General features: G+C 34.6%; 1 protein-coding gene across 12 annotated transcripts in view; it reads left to right on the top strand.

Moving 5' to 3' along the window:
* STXBP5 (syntaxin binding protein 5) overlaps nt 1–20,751 on the top strand; it is a 165,362-nt gene that overhangs the window by 15,319 nt on the left and 129,292 nt on the right. For 11 of the 12 annotated variants that reach the window (XR_009543732.1, XR_009543733.1, XM_060167219.1 and 8 more), the window contains exons 3-4: nt 11,926–12,007; nt 15,153–15,253. Coding sequence is in view for 9 of the 12 variants with exons in the window: in XM_060167219.1 (XP_060023202.1) it covers nt 11,926–12,007; nt 15,153–15,253 (183 nt within the window). In the remaining 3 variants the exon portion in view is untranslated. Of the gene's footprint in view, nt 1–11,925; nt 12,008–13,746; nt 13,787–15,152; nt 15,254–20,751 lie in introns of those variants that run through there. The other variant, XM_060167227.1, reaches the window with a different exon arrangement.

Raw genomic sequence — 20,751 nt, 5'->3', positions numbered from 1 at the left:
AAAAAAAAACAATGCCCAAACATGTGTTTGGATTTCTTCTCTAGATATTCTGATTCAGTGAGTCTGGCATGGGGTTTGACATCTGTAATTTTTTTTTATCTTAAATGTCCATGGATGCTTATAATGTAGAGCCAGAATTGAGAAGTACTGGTTAAATGTTTGGTAGACAGGGTGGTAGTATTCTTAGTGAGGCAAATGATACATGAGAATCATGTTCAGTACAGTGTGTGTAGAAAGGATGTCATTTTAAAGCAATCGTAACATCTTGAGATTTGTGGTATAACCAACCATAAGGAAATAAGCTGACACTGCTCTATCATTGCCTTTGGAGACAGAGCTGTGAAGCTGTACAAAATATTTATGAAGATGGAAAGGAACTGGAATTCCGGGTTTCAATTATTCCTCTTCCTAGCAGTGTGTCACTGGATATGAGAACCAGCAATAAAAAAAAAAAGACCATGGAGTCTAATTATGAGGTTGAAAAGTCTAGTCTCAAGCTTGCAGGTGATCCTCACACTGATGAGACGAAGGAGGCAGGCGAAGCACTTCACAGAAGAGAGCTCTGCAGCACACATAGGTTGTCTTAGTTATCACAGATCAGGATGTGTATTTCCATTTTTTCTCTGGCTATCTGCTACTTTCAGAAATTTTATTTTTTTGAATAGGTTGTATTATCTTGACCAGGATAAATGTATGATGTACTGCCCCTTTTATTTGTTGCCCCCCATTTATTCCTCATAACAGTATAGAATAACAAAGAAATGAAAGCTTTCATGTGCTAATTGATTTGTTGTTTATGTTCAGGGTAAATGGTAGAGTTGGTCTGATGCTAAAGTTCACCCTCTTTTTGTTTTAAGGATGCTTTCATCAATATTCTTTGACCACACTATGGTGGTATTTAGATTTTAACTTCGTTATTGAAAAATAATCACATTATGGATCAAGACTTAGGCCATTAAAAATAAAAATCATCCACTGACCTTTTATTCACAGAAAAGTAAGCCAATTCAGAGTAGACACCTTGAAGGCTTACTAGACTACTTAAAGAGTTATGAATTACCCTGTTTGCTAAAAGTCTAAGAATGTACTAAAAGAAGTGGTAACAGAAGTTAGTGGAAATCTTCAGGGTTTCTGATGGATTAAAATTGTGCTCTTGGGTTTAGTATTTTTACTGTGGCAGGAAGGAACAATTTACCCTTAAAAGCCTTTCTTGGTTTGTTAGCAGAATATCTGCTCAAAGAAAGTTATTTCACAGAATATTACATAATTAAACATGGGATAATTTATTAGTCACTTACGAGTTCATGAAAAATACAGCTTTCCGTATTCTTATTTTTAAACTTTGCAGGATATAAGTGTATCTTCAGAAACTGCACAGGATATCAAAGTTCTCCAGTTCTTTCCCATTTTATAGGTACTCCAATCTTCTCTTTCTAGGTTGGAAAATTGAAGATGTCACTTCTGTAGATGTTGGAATAATGCCAGTACTTTCTTTGCCTTTTTCCTTGGTGACAGGAATTAATGAACAGATTCTCTGAGAAGGTACATGATCTTAAAAATCTTAACAGTTTCCTAAGTATATACCACTCTAGATATTACCACATTCTTCATAAAAGTAGAGGTTGTCAAATATGTGTGTAATCAGTGGTAGTGGCAGCAGTGAAACTTGCCTAGGAGTTGTACTTTCAGAACTTATCACTGGCTGGGGTCCCATTGCCTGATTCTTTTACTATATTTTATTCTACTAGTCACAGGTGATGCCTGTTGAAGGAAACAAGGAAGTACCAACAGAATTCAATATAATTATATAAAAAGGAAGGAGGAAAACAAAAGAACAGCATGGACATAGAATACTGTAAGACAGGCTAAAGCCCAAATGAACTGACGATCGTGAAAGTAATTGGAAAGTGTTTTTTCTTTTCAAGCTAAATTCTTGTCTACAAAAATGAACACCATTTGGGAGTATCTGTGCACCTGTCTGCTCTCTTGCTTTTATATTTCCATTACTAGAGTTTAAGACTTTTGAGGATAGGGACTATGATTTATATCCCCAATGCATATTAAAGTTCTCAATTAAGAGAAATGAGTGGGTTAAGCAGACATGGTTAAGGAATATTCTGTTGCTTGCTCTCTTTACCTTTTAAGAACTACAAGATGGGAAATGTGGAGACAAAGTAGAGTCTTTAGTATAAGAAGCTCTGCTTTGTTTCTTCTTTCATTTGCGTTATTATTGCCATCCAAATGGTAATTTTTTTCCTGATAGGCTATAGGGTCTTAAGCGTTTGTGCGATAAGATTTTACAGTGGTATATTTAGGTATGGGTCTTATTTCATTTATCATTCTGGATACTTCCATCTGAAGACACATTATTATTATTATTTTTTTAGAAGCTAAGTAAAATACATTTTTGACCTGTTACTTCTTTGATAACATTTTTTTCTCTTGTTCGATGTTACTTTTCCTAAAAGTCTTTTATAGTGCATTTTTTTTTATATTTTCCAAGTTTTTTTTATCTTTTGGCTGTACTTTTTTTTTAGCAGGTTCTTAAAACAAAGTTATAGCAGACATATATGTTCAGCTTACTATCTTGAGCCAAAGCATCTTTTCCCTACTTTTTTTTTTTGCGGTATGCGGGCCTCTCACTGTTGCGGCCTCTCCCATTGCGGAGCACAGGCTCCGGATGCACAGGCTCAGCGGCCATGGCTCACGGGCCCAGCGGCATGTGGGATCTTCCCTGACCGGGGCACGAACCCTTGTCCCCTGCATCGGCAGGCGGACTCTGAACCACTGCGCCACCAGGGAAGCCCAATAAATTGTTTTTTATATTGGAATTACCTGAAAATTTTTTATATGTATATTTTAAGGATTAATGTGTATTTTACACTATTAGATGGAACATAAATGATCATGATTTATAAAGGAAAAGACATATTTTTCTTGGGATTTTTCTTACGTGTTTCTAAAACCATACTATTTCTTTATATGATTGAGGTCTTCATTTGTTTAAGAGAACACTGCGTTTTCATTGTTTCTTATCTGTTGAATACTTCCTGTGTTCAAATCTTGAATGAAATTAAAATGTTTAAAAATTGGGTGCAGGACAGAAAGAAAAAAGCTTAATTGCAAAAATGTTTAGTCTTATTTTGCCCTCTTACTATGCTGCATTTCATTTAGATTGCTAAATAGTTATATTCATTTGTTGCTTATAAAAGATATTTTTAAATCTCAGATAAAAGGGATTTTTAAATTATATTTAAGAATATAATGTTTTAACTTGTTTCATTAGTAACTACAATCATTTTTGCTTTAAATTCAGTCTTTTATTTTTGGCTATTTGTTTTCATTCATTCAAGCTGATTCTTTTTTTTTAAGATACGTTTTATTGAAATATTTGAATATACCATAAAATTCACCCTTTTACAGTGTACAGTTCAGTGGTTTTCATTATATTCAGAGTTATGCAATCATCAGCACTTTTTAATTTCAGAGCGTTTTCATTACCACAGTAAGAAACCTTATACCTATTAGCAATCCGTCCCCATCACCCTCTCTACCCAGTCCTTCACAGCCACATATCTACTTTCTTTTTCTATAGATTTTATTTAGGACATTTCATATAAATGTAGTCATATAATGTGTAGTCTTTTATGATTGGCTTCTTTTACTTAGCGTGATATTTTCAAGGTTTATCCATATTGTAGTGTGTATTATTTCTTTTTATGGCTGAATATTCCATTGTATAAGTCTACTACATATTATTTATCCAGTGATCAGTTGATGGACATTTGGATTTTCCTCTTTTTTGGCTATTATGAATAATGCTGCTGTGAACATTTGTGTAGAAGTTTTGTGTATGTATGTTTTCATTTCTCTTATTTTTATCCATAGCAGTGGAATTGCTGAGTCATATGTTAACTCTGAGTATATAATAGAGGAATTACCGCTCCATTTTCCAAAGTGACTGCACCATTTTACATTCCTCCCAGCAATAATTGAGGGTTCTAATTTTTCCACATCCTCACCAAACCTTGCTGTTGTCTTTATTACAGCCATACAAGAGGGTGTGAAGTGATATTTCATTATGGTTTTGATTTGCATTTCCCTAATTACTAATGATGTTGAGCATCTTTTTGTATATACTTTGGCTATTTGCATATCTTTTGAGAAATGTCTATTCATTTTTCTTTCCCCATTTTTAAATTGGGTGGTCTTTTTGTTCAGTTGTTAAAGCTCTTTATATATTCTGGATATTAAATCCTTATAAGATATGATTCACAAATATTTTCTCCCATTCCGTGGATTGTCTTTTCACTTTCTTGATGGTGTCCTTTGAGGCACAAATGCTTTTAATTTTGGTGAAGTCCAATTTATCTTTTTTTTTTCCTTTGTGGCTTATGCTTTTGGTCTTATATCTAAGAAACCATGACTTTATCTGAGGTCACAATGATTAACTCGTATGTTTTCCTCTAAGAGTCTTATAGTTTTAGCTCTTACATTTAGATCTCTGTTCCATTTTGAGCTAGCATTTGTATATAGTGTGAGATAGGGATCCAAATTCATTCTTTTTCATGTGGATATCCATTTGTCCCAGTACCATTTGTTGAAAAGATTATTCTTTCTCCATTAAAGTGTCTTGACATCCTTGTCAGAGTCAATTGATCATAAATATTTGTTTCTGGACTCATAGATCATTCCATTGATCTATATATCTACCCTTATGCTAATACCACACTGTCTTGATTACTATAACATTGTAGTAAGTTTTGAAATTGGGGAATTGTGAGTCTTCCAACTTTTTTCTTTGTCAAGATTATTTTGCTGTTCTGGGTTCCTTGCATTTCCATGTGAATTTTAGGATCAGCTTGTCAGTTTCTGCAAACAGCTGGGATTCTGATATTGTGTTAATTTTGTAGGTCAGTTTGAATATTGCCATCTTCACAATTATTATGTCTTCTGTTTCATGAGTATGGGATGTCTTTCCATTTACTTAGATCTTGTTTCAACAATGTTTTGTAGTTTTCAGTGCACAAGTCTTGCACATCTTTGGATAAATTTATTCCAAAGTATTTTATTCTTTGTGACATTCTTATAAATGGAAATATTTTCTTAATTCCACTTCAGATTGTTTATTGCCAGTGTGTAGAAGTACAGTTGATTTTTGTATATTGATCTTATGTTGTGCAACCTTACTGACCTCATTTATTCATTCTAATAGTTTTTTATTGAATTTTTTAGTTTATTGTAAATTTTCAGATTTTGAATTTTCCATCTACAAGATCGTGTAGTGATAGTTTTACTTTATTTCTTCCTTTGCAACATGGACACTTTGTATTTCTTTTTCTTGCCTGTTTTCCCTGGCTAGAACGTCCTGTATAATAATGTTGAGTAGAAATGGTAGAAGTGGACATCCTGTCTTTTTCCTGAGCTTAGCACAAAAGCATCCAGTCTTTCAGCATTAGTATAATAATGTTAACTGTGGGTTTTTCATATATGGCCTTTGTCAAGTTGAGGAAGTTCCTTTCTCCTTGAGTGCTTTAACGTGGAAGGGCATTGGATTTTGTCAAAGGCTTTTTCTATTGGGATGATCATGTGGTTTTCTTCCTTTATTTTACTAATACAGTGTTTTGATTCTGTTTTTTGAAGACAGGGTTGTTTACTCATTTTAGTATCTTATTTAACTTTACTAAGAACTGTTCCTCTCACATGGCTATAGTCTCTAAAATGTTTGTTGGCTCATCATTTTACACATGATGATATTTGTAAGGAGACTATTCTAATTCTAGTTGAAATTTTGAGATGCAGAACTCCAGATTTTGAGAAAGAAAACTCCAGCTTTTTGCTTATTCTGCTTGTCCATAGTGCTTCATTATTAAAATAGGTGTTTATTACCATGAACAAACATGAAGAATGAACCTAGAAAAAAATTTTTGATTGGTTTATTGTTTATGCCTAATTGGTTTTATGGTGTTTACTTTCTACTAAAAGTTACATGTGGTCTAGTTTTATTGTTTTAGACAAGTCTGACTTTAGTGATACTGATTTTAAGTATTTCCTCATTGTTAATTCTCCAGTTTTAAAATGACTTAAAATAAGTCAGGAAGTGACATTTACATGTGAAAATTGGCTGTTTGGGCAGTGAGGTTTGATTTGTGTGTGTCTCTGCCTATCTGTGTATGTTCTGGTGTTAGACTGTTTGGGTTCAAACCCCAGCATCCTTACTAACTAGCTGTATGGCTTTGGCTAATTTATTTAACCTTGTTGTACATAATTTCCTAATTTGTCAAAACTGAGCTTATAATAGAGGGTACTCCTTCTGAGGTAATACATGTATAGTGCTTGACACATTAAGTGTTCAACAAGTCTTAACTACTACGATGATGATGATGTACTTAAAAGCCTCCAAATTCCTCTTTTCTCTCTCCCTTTCCAACCAAATATATATGTATATATAATAACCATTTAGACAGTTGGATGAATGCTTATTTTGATTTTTAATTTGTGGTACAGTATTATAAAATAAAAGATTTTACTGGATCTAGTCTTTGTTTCTGCTTATCTGTCATTACATATGTCTTCCTGATTATTCTTCATTAACTGGTAGGTTTATTATGTTATTTTTTCCTTAAATATTTCTTTTTCCCCTATTGCTTGGCATTACTAAGTATTAACAGTTTTATTTAAAAATGCAGGACATTTGGTCCTGTCTAAAACACTCATAAGACATTTGGTCCATGCCAAAAGTTTCTTTAAATTTAGTCCTATCCAAAATGCCCATGAGCGTATTTGGTCTACGCAAAATGGTTTTGGACAGGACCCAATATCAAGAACCTTTTGGTGTGGACCAAATGTCTTATGGTTGTTTTAGACAGGACTGAATGTCTGCTCACCCTGAGGATCATGTCTGAACTCAAAGATCATGTCTGTATTCAACGACTCTATTCCCAACCAAACAGCCTTGCCTTCTGCAGCTCCTCTTCAGGAGTCCTAATGGTGCTTATCTGGACAAAAACCATGAGTGTAGCTGTGCAGGAAGTGTCTGGCCTGTGTCATGGGTCAGATAAACTGCTGGTTTACTCCAGAAACAAAGAGGACTGGTTGGTTAGGTAGACATCAAAGCTCTTGATAGGTGAGCAGTAGAAAAATTGAGACTAAAGGTATCTAAGATAGGAAGATTGCAACATTTTTAAAAGGATACATTGGAGTTCAGAATTAGAAAGTAAGATAAATTGACACCAAGAAATATTCAGTGTAGCCTATAATTTGGATTTGCCTTACAGTGAATTAAAAGGGCAGATGTCAGATCAATAAGTGAATATTTCTACATATAAAAAATATCTTTGCAGATTATTTATATGTAATCTTTCCTTTTGGTTTTTCTTCATTTTCATTTCAGATGCTTTGTTTTCTCATGTAGTTTTGAACATAGCCACAATAAATGTGAATTTTCCAAGAAGACCTTTGTTGTAGAGAGTGACCATTTTTTAATAAAACTGTTAATACTTAGTAATGCCAAATATTAGGAGAACCATATATGCAATAATCATTATAGGTAGGAAAGGATATGAATATTTGCATCTATGACATGGTCTTTTGTGATCTAATATATTGAGTTGACATTCTTACATTACGATTTGTTCACTGTAAGATAACTTTAATTCTTGTTAAAGTAGTGAATACATTGTGTTAAATAACGATAATAGCCACCATCTGGTTAGTCTGCAGTTTTAATTCTCACCACCATTCTGCAAGCTAGACTAGATAGCATTTTATAGAGAAATCTGAGTGGTGTAATAATTCTCCACAGATCCCAGCAGCTAATTACGGAGCTGGCATTGTCTTGAAAGTAGGTGTCTTAATTCTCGCTGTGCCTCAGATGTTCCTGTGGCACCTAAACAATAACAGTGGACACAACAACAACAACAAAATACCCACTCAAGCTGCTTCTCCAGCAATTTGGGTTTAGTAAATCTGCAGTAGAGCCAGAATTCTGATACCACCAGGATTGAGAACTACTTGCTCTGAAACTTGTGTTCTTTCCACACTAATATCTCTTGATTATATATAAGCAATATCCATTACTTAAAATTTAATTTTAAACTTTGTTATTATGAAGTAATGATTTGTTATAAAATTTTTCCCCATAGGGCTTTTTTAGTGTTAGGACCCTTCAGGGTTGGCTGCAGCACAGTACTACCCTTTCCGAAGGAAAAGGGAAATAAATCAGTAGTAACCTGGGGAAAAAAAAAAAACAAAACACTTCTCTAAGCCTCAGAATTATCATCTGTGAAATATGGATAACAAACTTTTATTTATTTATTTATTTTTGTCCGTGCCATGCGGCTTGTGAGATCTCAGTTCCCCGACCAGGGATTGAATCCAGGCCCCAGCAGAGAAAGCCCAGAATCCTAACCACTAGACCACCAGGGAACTCCTGGGGTAACAAACTTTTAAAGTTACTGTGAGGATTTAAGAAATGGTGGCTAAAACTTAGTAGATACTCAGTAAGTGGTTCTTATTTTTAAGAAAATATATTTTTCATCTTAGCTAGAAGTAAAATGACTATATTAATACTAATGTCATAAAAAGTATAATTTTGTCTAGAATAGTGTCACACACAGAGTAAGAGTAAAACCTTTCTTGATCTCCATATAACTGACTTCCTGGATTTACAGACACTTTTTTTTTTTTAATCTATTTAGTTTTTCATATTTTATTTACTTATTTGGTTGCACCGGGTCTTAGTTGTGGCAGGCGTGCTCCTTAGTTGCGGCATGCATATGGGATCTAATTCCCTGACCAGGGATTGAACCCGGGCTCCCTGCATTGGGAGCTCAGAGTCTGAACCACTGTGTCACCAGGGAGGTTACTACAGACACTTTTCATTCTCTGTGAATAAATATTGATAGATGCCCACAGCATACTGAAGTTTCAAGACCAGTAGGCTATTTTCCAGGAGGCCCAAATTAGTAAAGGTGTTTGCATATTCTTTACTTACCATGAATCTGTTTTGTGTGTTCACAAATCTGTTTGTGCCTTTTATGTTTGATATTATAATCAAGAAATTCACTTTAATAATATATAATAATAATGATGAAATGTGAATGCAAATAGTGTTTTTAAAAATACAAAAATCCAAAATAGATACTTTGGAAAGACTTGATGAAGGATAATCAGTTAAAATTTCCTGTCTGATGCAATATGGATGAGAAAGCAGTAGATGACTGGAAAAGAAATAATAAGACTCTGTGCGAATGTTGCACTTAGTTTGCATTTCCCGTATCTTTAGAATGCCATTTAAAAAAGTAAACTGCAAATCTTATACCCGGGTAGTTCCAGCTATGTTTTATTTAAGAAAAACAATTCTGAACCCTAAGTAATAGATCCACACTTAAAGAAAATAATCTTTGGTGAATATCACAAGATTAGCAGAATTGTGTATGTTTTATGAAAAAATAGGTAAGTAGAATTTTTAATCCTCTACAGTAGCTTTTTTTTTTTTTTTTTTTTTTTTTGAGGTACGCGGGCCTCTCACTGTTGTGGCCTCTCCCGTTGCGGAGCACAGGCTCCGGACGCGCAGGCCCAGTGGCCATGGCTCACGGGCCCAGCTGCTCCGCGGCATGTGGGATCTTCCCGGACCAGGGCACGAACCGGTGTCTCCCGCTTCGGCAGGCGGACTCTCAACCACTGCGCCACCAGGGAAACCCGGTAGCTTACATTTTTAATTAACTTAGTTAATCCTGATATGGTCAGATAAGAGAAATTTTACTCCGTTTATATAAGGTGGGAATATAGAATATGCTAATTGGTGCCAGAAAGAATTTTAACTGGAAAGATTAGAATTACTTAGAAATTAGTAATTTCTTAGACTTACTTAGAAATTAGAAATACTGGCTAAAAGGTGAAGGTCTTTGCTGTCATCTGACAAAAGAAATGGAGGAACAGAAATGTAGACCTATCTTTGACCTATCAGGGTGTGAGGTAGCACTACCAAGTGCCAATAGTAGCAATTTCAAATTTAGCTTCATGTAGTTGCATTTGGGCAATTGATGTAGCAAAAATACTACTACTGATATTAATAATAGTCATAAAAATTTTGAAGTATTTAAAGAGTAGGGTACTATAGGCTAAACATGTTCAATTAGTCTACTAGTTTATAAAATAATAGAAGAGTTAATTGCTAGTAATAAAATAAAAACCATTGAAAATAAATATCACCTAGAAAGACTTCTAGAAATCAAAGGAAAAAATATATATATAGAAAATAGGAATTTAACCTTTTGGTACAATTATTTTTAATTAAGAAGAACCATAGACCTGTTACTTGCTGGGTAAAAATATGAATGAGCACAATAATGAAATTCTTTTACACTTATTATTTTGCTGTCTGCTTTGTACCAGTTGTCATTGAAATACCTGTCTATATATATTTTGGCTACCTATACATTCACATTTATTGCATTTTGTTTGTTATGCATTTTTACTGATATATCTTCTCTGTATGTATTGGCTAGGAATTCATTTAAAATCATCTTCTATCGTGTTTTTTGGTTAATAGTATTCACTAAAACAGAGTGGGCAAAATTCACTTTCATAATATTGCATGTATGGTACAGAATGTCATTTGTTAGTAAATTCATTATGCTTTGATACTTGCCACATACCCCAGTTTTCATTAATATCTATGTATTTCTCTTTCGTTATGTAATATGTTTTTCATGATTTTTCTTTATCTTTCTAGAACTTATTGTATCTTCCTCCATATAAATCGTACACAATATATATAAAAAAAAGAACCATAGGGCATGTACTAATAGAATATAGAAATAGTCTGTTCACTTGAATGTGACTTTGTATAAAGAGGGCTATAATTTTATTAAATCCCATCAAATTTTATTTTTAGATTTAACTTTTTATTTTCAGTTAATATTAACTAATGAAAATATTAGTGTAGCAGTGTGTTAAAATGGCTAACTTATCTCAAGTTTATGAAGGTAAAAAGCGTATAACAATACCTGGCATGTAGTAAGTTCTGTAAGTGTTTGGAGTTTTTTGGTTTTGTTTTTTTACTCAGCATAACTTACCAATTAAAGACTATAGACTCTGGAGCTAGAATGCTTATTCAAATTCAATTTCTGCTATACTTTCTAGTTGTATGACTTGGGACAAGTTAATTTCTCTGTGCTTCAGTTTTCTTATCTGTTTACATGGGGGAAATTACATATTCTTCATGGTTGTGAGGATGAAATGAATTAATATATATGACAAGTTTACTATAATGCTTAACATATAGAAAATGCTGTACGTTTCCTGTTATATGCAAATTAATGGATATTTACGTATTAATCTGTGTTCAAGCATATTGTAAAACATTGATACATTCATTGGTGATATAACCTGCCACAATTACAAACATAGTTATGTGGTTCTTCATTACATTTTTAGCTTACACTGTTTAAAAATGACACTACAGGAATGAAAGATGCCAGTAAGAAGATTGTACCTAAAAGCAATATTCTAAAATGACATTTGTCTACTTTTCAGATTTGTTTCTTGACTTCAGCAAAATTGGAAGCACTACAGATCAACTCCCTTTTCTCTTCTTTTTACTTTAAGGGAAAGAAAAAGACTTGGGCCAGAGTAAAATGTATTAAATACATGTAGCTTGGTTCTGTATATTGCTATTTTTAATTGTTTTTTTTTCTAGAAGGGACAGTTGTCTTATTTCTGTTAGACCTGAAATCTCTGAAAATTCTGATTATCAACAGGAACTAGCTGATTAGATTGCTGTGTAATCACCTAACTCTAAATCTCAACCTTAGTAAATAGCCTGTATCAGGTCATTGAAATATTTGAGTCTATTATATAACTTATCAATTGCTATAAAACTCACACATACCATAAACTCCTTAATGAAATTAATGACAGCTTTGGTCGTCCAGGAGTAGAATGTTATTGCCAGCATGACAGTGGAGCTGCAGTAATCCAGCTCCAGTTCCTGATTAATGAGGTTAGTGAATTGCTTTAATCTCACCAGCTTATGTATGAAATAGGGCCACATCCCATCTTTCAGAATTCTTGCATGCAATTATATTTAAATATTTGAACAAAAATGAATTTCTTGTAGGTCAGAGCTAATAGTAATTCACTTTAAGGCATCATCACAGACAGTTACATAAATAATGTAAGATGTTTCTCAAAACAGTATTGAAAATAGAATGGCATAAGGTAGATCTTTTTGGTACAGTGTGCTGCATTTAAATTTTATTTCAAGAATATTGAAAGTTATGTAACATATAAAAATCTACATTAAAGTTTTTTCAAAGATTGACCTTATTATAAATAACAAATTGTATTTCTCCAGTGGGTTGTTTTGAAATACATCCAGGAAACCAAAGTCCATTAGAAACTGGTTATTGTCCAAAGTTCTTGTTGTGTCACTTATTGGTTGAAGTAATTGATGCCTTTCTTTCTGATAGAGTGTAAAGTTTGGAAAGAGCTAGAGATACATCATTTTATTAGCAGAGTAAACAATGTGTTTGCATGTCTTAAAAAAGTATGAGCAGCTCTGACAGTAGATGTTTACTGCAAGTAGTGACAGGCAGGAGAAGCTAGAAGGAAAAAAGCTAGAAGGAAAAGCTAGAAGAAAAATTACTCTAGAAAAGATTCTGCTATACTTAGATGTGAGGATAATTTGTGGGCATTCTTTTTGCCCCTAAGTCCTTGGGTTTCATGGAATAAATTTCTAGATGTATATGAGAGAAAAAAAAATACTCAATACTTTCGGCTTTTGATAAATCTTTTCTTCATATCAGAGGATTTAAGAGAGGCAGTATTGACGTAAAGAGTTAAAGAGGGTAATATAAAAATTTTAGTAAAACTGTGATCCAAATGATATGCAATTGTGTAGGTTTTTCAGGGTCAGAGGAAGTGTTTAAAAACTTCAGTATTCTGTGTAGGGCTGAATAATAGGCATCGTAAAATGTTAAAATACACATAAAAATATCACAGTGTAGAAAGTTGTTGAATCCATATGTGAGATTATTTTTCCTTTTTTAAAAAAAATTTTATTATGAAATAATTAGACTGGCAATTAGTTTCAGAATAGAGAGGTCCTATGTACCCTTCCCCCATTTCCCCCAATAGTAACATTTTATGTAACAATAGTAAAATATTAAACCAAGAGAAAGACATCAATACAGTACTCTTAACTAGACTACAGACCTTATTTACATTTCACCACCAGTTTCTACATGCACTCATCGTGTGTATGTGTGCAGAGTTTCATGCAGTTTTATTCCCTGCATACATTTCATGTAATGACCAGCAGGAACAAGATTACAGATCGGTCCCATCACCGTGAAGTCATGCCCTCAGGCTATCCCTTTATAATTAATTGCACCCCCTCCTGCTCTCAGTCCCTAAGCCCTGGCAACCACTAACCTATTCTCCATCTTTATACTTGTGTTGAGATTATTTTTTTTTAAGCAGTATGAGCCAATGTAAATAACACATTGCAAATAGATTACTTATATGCCTAAATTTTAGAAATCTTAACTAGTTGATGCTCTCATTATTCATAACACAAGCTGCTTTTCTGTAGAATTTATCATAAAGTTCTTTGCTATGACTGTTATTTTACATGCTTAAATGTTACATTTTTAAGTACTTAAAAATGACAGTTTTAAAAAAATGCTTAGCAGAATATGAACATTTACATGGTGATGGCTATGGGAATCTGACAACTGGGAGTAGCTGTTTGCTTTCAGTTTTGGAAAAGCACATGTAGGTAAGTGAGCCACCGCAGGCGGTCAGCTGTGATTGCCATTTTGGCCCCACATCTTCTCTTCTTCCTTGAAATATAAAGATGGGGCAAACACCTTGAGAAAGAAGATGACCTGGTCTGAAACTGCTGGAAGTAAGAATGAAGAGTACAAAGCTTTGATACTCTGAATCCTTTTAGTTTCTCTGCTTCAAAGTGATAGAGATAAGAGGATGCTTTCTACTGAAAGGAAGAGTATGTGGGCTTCCTGTATTTCTGTTTTCCAATAGTCATGTTGTAGCAATAGGAGTTACACAGTAGAGGAGCCGTCATAGAATTTCAAATTGGAAAGCACTTGGAGATATCATTTAATGTAAATCTTGTCTTCAGAGCTATTTTAGTTCTCTTAGATAAATGAGAAACTCTCCTATTTTAAAAGAGGGAAATTTTAAGATTTCTCATAATAACCTAAAGGACTGGAATTGCAAATCTTTTTTGAAATTAAAATTCTTCGTGTTGCGTCTTTTGTCTTATTCTCTCAGTGCAGATAAGGAGTACCTTCCTCTTTTGAGGAAAAACATTCATATGTCTTAATAAATCAGCCTTAGCCTATAGATTCTTAATCCTATTCACACATCAGAATCACCTCTGGAGATTTTTAAAAATACACCTGCAATGGTCCTTGCTCTGAAATTTCTGGTTTGTCAGGTCTGGGGTGAGACTGAGCCCCCTGCATGATTCTCACATACTGCCAAAGGTTTTCTTCTCCAGACTTAATAGTATTTAATAGTATCAGCTGTTTTAACTTTCTAAATTGGTCAGATTTTTCAGCCCTTTGGACACTGAAATTATACAGTGCTGAATGCTATTTTTGTTTTCCATATCATTCTAGTAGTAGAATTATGATCCAAGCAGAGTACGTTCATAAGGATTCATAAGGATTTGTCTTAAGGCAAATAAAATGGGAAGGTTGCTTCATATCATATATTCATAAGGATTTGTCTTAAGCCAAATAAAATGGGAAGGTTACTTCATATCATATAGTCAAGGAAGGATGAACTATAGGGACCAAGTAACTTATAGTCTGACTTCTAATTTTACATAGCTAGTTATCAACTATAACTATATCCAACTAGATCCTAGTACACTTTTAGTTAATAAGGTTAAATTATACTTTAAATTGTTGAAGTTGAAACAATTTTTATACATATGTATACACATGAAACACTCTTTTACATCTGCTGTTTAGAATTTGGGTGAGGCAAATGTTTCTCAGAACTAAATCTATTGGCAGAGAGTTTTGAAATTTGGGAAGATTTTTTTGGTAGCTCTTTAGTAGCATTAATGTGTGTAAATGTATTCTATATAAAATATATTACACTTTATTTTTAAGGGAGCTCTTGTGAGTGCCTTGGCTGATGACACCTTACATTTATGGAATTTACGTCAAAAGAGACCTGCCATACTACATTCACTTAAATTTTGCAGAGAAAGGTAAGAATTTTCTCAGTTATTTTATATATATATATGTTATTTGCTATTCTTTTTTGAAATTTTCCTTTGAATTTTATTCTTTAATTTCATTTTTCTGTGATGGATTTTATGCACAATCTAAAAATTAATTCAAAAACTTCAAAGCATATACGATAAAAATCAAGTTTCCTTCCTTTCCAGACCCATCTTCCTCTCCAGAGGCACCCACATAAATTTCTTTTGTGTCCTTCTAGAAATACTTACAGTCTGTATACATAAGCAGAAATCTCTCCATATAGCTATTTTATTTGCATAAAAGGGAAGGCATTACATATTCTTTCTGTAACTTGTGTTCACTTAGCAATATATCTGATAGGTCATTTCATATTGGTATATTTAAATTTTCTTTAGTCATTTTCATAACTGCATGATATTTCATTGTATCGAAATGCCATATTTTATTCAGTCAGACTTCATCAATTGACTGGACATTTGATATATCCAGGACTGGATTTGATATAAGTGGACACATATCATTTTCAGCCTGCTGTTCATTATGCTCTGTGATGTTACATATATTTCTTTGTCCACTTATGCAAGCATATCTGTAAGATAAATTTGTAGATGTGGAACGACTTGATCAAAGAAATCTCTCACATGACCTGAGTTTTGTGCTTTTGATTGGAAAGGCCATTTTCACTCCAATTTTATTAAACGTTCTCCCATATTTTTTTATAGTGCTCTTATAGCTGCGTTTTTATGCTTAAACTTTGATTCATATGGAACTTACTTTGGCATGAACTATGAGTAAGGAATATAGTCCCCCCTCCCCCATTGCTTATGAGATATATTTTTGATGTGTGTTTGTGTGTTAAGGTTAAGAAGTCTAGCTAGTATCTAAATGCAGTGGAGTTAGTGTCAGGCCATGCCTGGGGGAAGGCAGGCATTAGACTGCCCAATCCATGTCCAAGGATCAGGCCATGTCCCTGTTTTGATAAATATCAATCCATTCAGGTTGTATAAACTGATCAGTCTGTTTGTGAGCCTGGGCTTCTGCCCACAGTGGCTTTCTAAAGTAGGCAAGCTAAAGAGGCTGCTGGGAATATAGCAATCCAGACTTTTCTGGCCAACGTCAGGGCATGTCTACATTGTATGCCAGGCCAGAGCTGGCAGGAGGTCAGTAGCAAAGTTTGCTATTGGGCTACATCTTGTCTGGGAAGATAAATCATCTAAGTAGCTTGGAATCATGGTTCTACTTCTAGGAGAAGTAGAAGGAGGGGTTAATGGAAGGAGGGAGGGATGAGATAGGGGAGGAAAAGCAAGCAAAAAGTCAAGGTTCATTCTTTTCTGCCTGATGGGAGTAAGGCTATCTCAACTTGCTGGGCAGAGTTTCTTTGTCTGTTTGCCAGTGGGATGTCAAGGGGAGCCCTCCATCAGCCTCAAATGCCATAGGGCTGGTGGAAATAGTGGTGGGCATCTTAGTCCCAGTACATATCTTCTTGCCGTCAGTCTCATACTGGAAATGGAAGTGTAGATCTAGCAGAGTTGTTGTCAACCTGGTGCATTTTTACCCGCCAGAGGGCATTTGACAATGTCTGGAGACATTTTTTTATACAGTTGGGAGTTGGGGGTGGGCGAGCAGTGCTAATGGCATCTAGTAGATAAAAACAGGGCTACTGTCAAATATGTTACAAATCGCAAGACAGCCCCCCATTCCATAACAAAGAATTGTCTGGTCCAAAATATCAAGTGTCAAAGTTAAGAAAACCTGTGCTCTAGCACATCAGAGTGGTGTCATTTGATTGGTGTAGTGCTGTAGAAGTTCTCTTAAACCACCATCCACTGAAGGGTTTCTTCCAGGATGTAGAATTCTAGTAGAAGAATATTCTCCAGTGGCGTGCCCATATTCCTCATTGAGACACAGGAATGTGGCACTATGTGGTCCAAGTTCACAAACATACACTGCAGGTCATCATGGTAACCTTCAGGAAGGATCATACCTCAAGGAGTTCCAGAGTGGTCAGTCCCATGATTGTCTGGCACATAGTAAGTCTCCTCTAGAGTACCCCTAAGGATGGTCTCCAAGAAATTCTGATAAATGTGGATAAGGAACAGTAAGCTAGTCTCTAAGGTACCTGTAGGCACATATCTTGACAAACAGAAGGCACCTTTGTGTGAAATACAAAAAAGTAGCCCTTCTTGGTGGATGCAGCTTCAGAGTCCACCACTCCCCTCCTTGGTTGGGTGCTGTTATTCAGGCCACAGCCTGTACAATTGTATGAGGTGATCCTAAAAGTTACAAATGAAATGAACTGATGGAGTTCCCAGTTTTGAGTTCTGTAATACACTTTACCCACCTCACCAGCAGAAACTAGTTGATTCTGTTCAAAGTTGAGCTTCTCCTCGGCCTTTATTAGGACAACAAGAAACAAGAAACTGTAGCATGAGTAACTTGGTCCTTGAATATCTTCTTTGGATGAAATCCTCTAGGATGGCTACAAACTTGTATGGCAGCTTTTGTACTTGCATGCTAAGAAATGGGCCTGACGCCTCATGGATGAACCTTGTTATATTCTCTCAAGACTAAAGTTCAGATTTCCTCAAATGGCAAGAAGGAGAGAGGTGGCATTTGGGAGGAGCCTACTTTTCCTCAGCACCTGGTTACAGGTTGGGAGGGGAAGGCATAGTAGAGGCTTTCCTCCAGCTCTAGCAACCTGCCTATGGTGGCAAGGCTTATTCTGCCCCTCACCCTGAGCTCTCTGTCATTCACGACTTTTCCTAATGCCCTGTAATCAGTACTCTGATGGAAGCCTTCTGTTGGAGCAGCTGCCCCAGGCAGGGGAGGGATAGAAGCCTGTCACTTCCTGCCCATCCTTCCATCTCTCTCATTTGTAGAAATCCATTCTTTTCTTTACACAGCTGCCTTGCATGCAGTTTTTATATCTGTATCGGGATAGTCTGGTGTTATGCTGTGGTAACAGAATACTCAAAATCTGAAAGACTTAAAAGAGCAACGGTTTATTTTTACTTATGCTGTATGTTCTTTGTGGATTTGCTGGAACTCTCTTCCTTTTCATTATCAGTTTTATTCCAGAATCCTGGCTGAGGAACAGCCAGTCTTTACAATATTACCAGTCACTGAAGCAGACAGAAAAAGAATATGGTGAAGCATGTTTTGGCTCTTAAAGCTTCTGCCTGGAAGTGATACTATCTCTTCCACTCTCATTTCTTGGCCCAGAGCAAGTCCCATGGCCATCCCTAGTTTTACTCATCTAACCAAGAAGGAAAAGAGCTAGAATCTTTATGAATACTTGTAATAACTACCACACAGCTTATTTTTATTGTTGACATTGAAGTACAATAAGCAGTAGCCTAGTTAGTTTTCCCCTCATTCCACAGTGGATTTGGGCTAACTTAATAGTTAAGTTACTCTATTTCATTTTTATGCTATTTGCATTTTTATTTCCGAAACTAGGAAAGGGAGGAGAAATATGAAAATTTTATAAACCAGTTTTATTACATTCTGAACAAGTGTTACTAATTCAGAGATTTTATTGTAATATTGTCTTATTTTAATAACTAGTTAAATTCTCTTATTTTAGTAGAAATTCACATAAATAGAAATTGTAATGATTTAAACTGTATTTTTTCATAATGTAGATTTTTTTTCTGGTTTTAAAAAAATTGTGCTATAATATACATAACATAAAGTTTACTCTCTTAACCATTTTTAAGTGCACAGTTCAGTAATGTCCACACTGTTATGCAACCATGTGATATGGATATTTTGACAGAATTTCACTTTTATGGTTTTTAAGAAAAAAATATAGAAATTGGAGTCTCAAGTCTTGGTTTAACTACATGAATTTAGACGTTACTTCACTGCTTTGTGTGTTGGTTTTGGTAGAAACTGTGAATTTGACACGTAAAATTCTATCTGGCAGTTGCCTTATCAGAATATGTTCCATTTAGCTTCTATGTTTTTTTTTTCCTTTAAAGGAAGTTTAATTGGAGGAAGTTGTGGGTTTAAAAGCAACTACAACTGTCAGCTAGTCTTTCTTCATCACCTTGAATTAGCATGACCAATATTCTTATCCATGTTAAATTTTTGCATAACAGTTTTTAAATAAGAATAAACTATATATCTGGGCTTTCCTATTTAGGACTTACTATTCCCTAAGTGAAATTTCAGAAGATAGAATCTTTTCTCCATAAATATATTAGACCCCTGAATTGCTGAGTCTGTATATTGAAACCAATACATTTCTTTTAAAGGTATGTTTTCTTTTACTCTAACACTCTGAGTTACAGTGTATTTACTCTGACTTAAGCTTTTTCATTTGATGATAGATACATCTATTGGTTTAGGGAATAAAATAAGCATGCATGTATTCTAAACTAATGGTTAGGAAAATACAGTATTATATGGATTAATAATCCATTAATAATCAAAATTTCATCTTAATAATTATCAATGGAGCATCAGTGTCCAAAGTCCTCTAAAGGGGAAAAAGAAAACCTGATAAAAGGAGTAATCCATTCAGATAACAACACAGCAGTTGGGAGAGTTGGTTCTTATAAGGTACTTCAGGAACTGACTGCTGCCGTAGCATCAGATTTTCTTAGTAGCATAGATAAAATAATGTAGAAACAAAAACTTAATTTGTCCCATTATATTCTTATTATGATACTGCCTAAATACTGTGTTTTGCATATTTGTGAGGCTTACAGTTTGCTTAGTCTGCACAAGAACAGGGCATAGCTGTAAAAGAGAATTTAGCTAGATATCGGCCCTCAAAAAGTCTACACAGGTCTTCCAAAGCTTTTGAATTAATTCATTCACGTATTTAACAAGAAAAAAATCATAATCTTGGAACAGATTCTACACCTAGAATTACAGTTTTTGTGGTAATGGCAAAATATTTTTCTTTGAAAGCAGGTTAATGAAAAGTATACAAGCATTAGAAATGAGAACGATTTGGTGAGAGGAAATTCAGGACTGGAACAAAGGAATGGAATGATATCCAGGCTTGTTAGGAAGGCAGGCAGAGGGGTCTACTACTCCAGACTAATTCTAATCCACAAAAAAGAGTTCCTTGTTGATATGGAAATGATGAGTCACCTTGGGAATTTTAAGTGTAGAGAACCACATACTGAGACAAAATTTAAAAAGGAAACAAACATTCTCAGGGTTCAGAGAAAAAACTTTTGATTTGTTGGCCTTGAGACTGTGAAAGTCAGGAAATGTTGGATAACTTCCTAGAGTAAATTAATAACTAAGAAATCCTGACAAGGGAATTAGAGACAGTCAAAGAGACTGGCCTAGTTGCACAAGGGCTTTATAATGTACTCAGGTATAAAAAGATATGGAAGGAGGAGATACCTGTAACAAATACCTACAGATGTAGAAATCACTTTGGAATTGGTCAGTGAGCAGAGGAAACATGATAGAGAGGCCTAAATTGTTTTGACAGGCTGTTTGCAGGACTCTGGACTTGGAGACTGCTGCCAGAGAGAGC

This window comes from Lagenorhynchus albirostris, chromosome 12 (assembly GCF_949774975.1).
Source record: "Lagenorhynchus albirostris chromosome 12, mLagAlb1.1, whole genome shotgun sequence".
NCBI classification, from domain to species: Eukaryota; Metazoa; Chordata; class Mammalia; order Artiodactyla; family Delphinidae; genus Lagenorhynchus; species Lagenorhynchus albirostris.
Note: the sequence above shows the minus strand (reverse complement) of the source record. Positions and strands in the feature narration are given on the sequence as shown.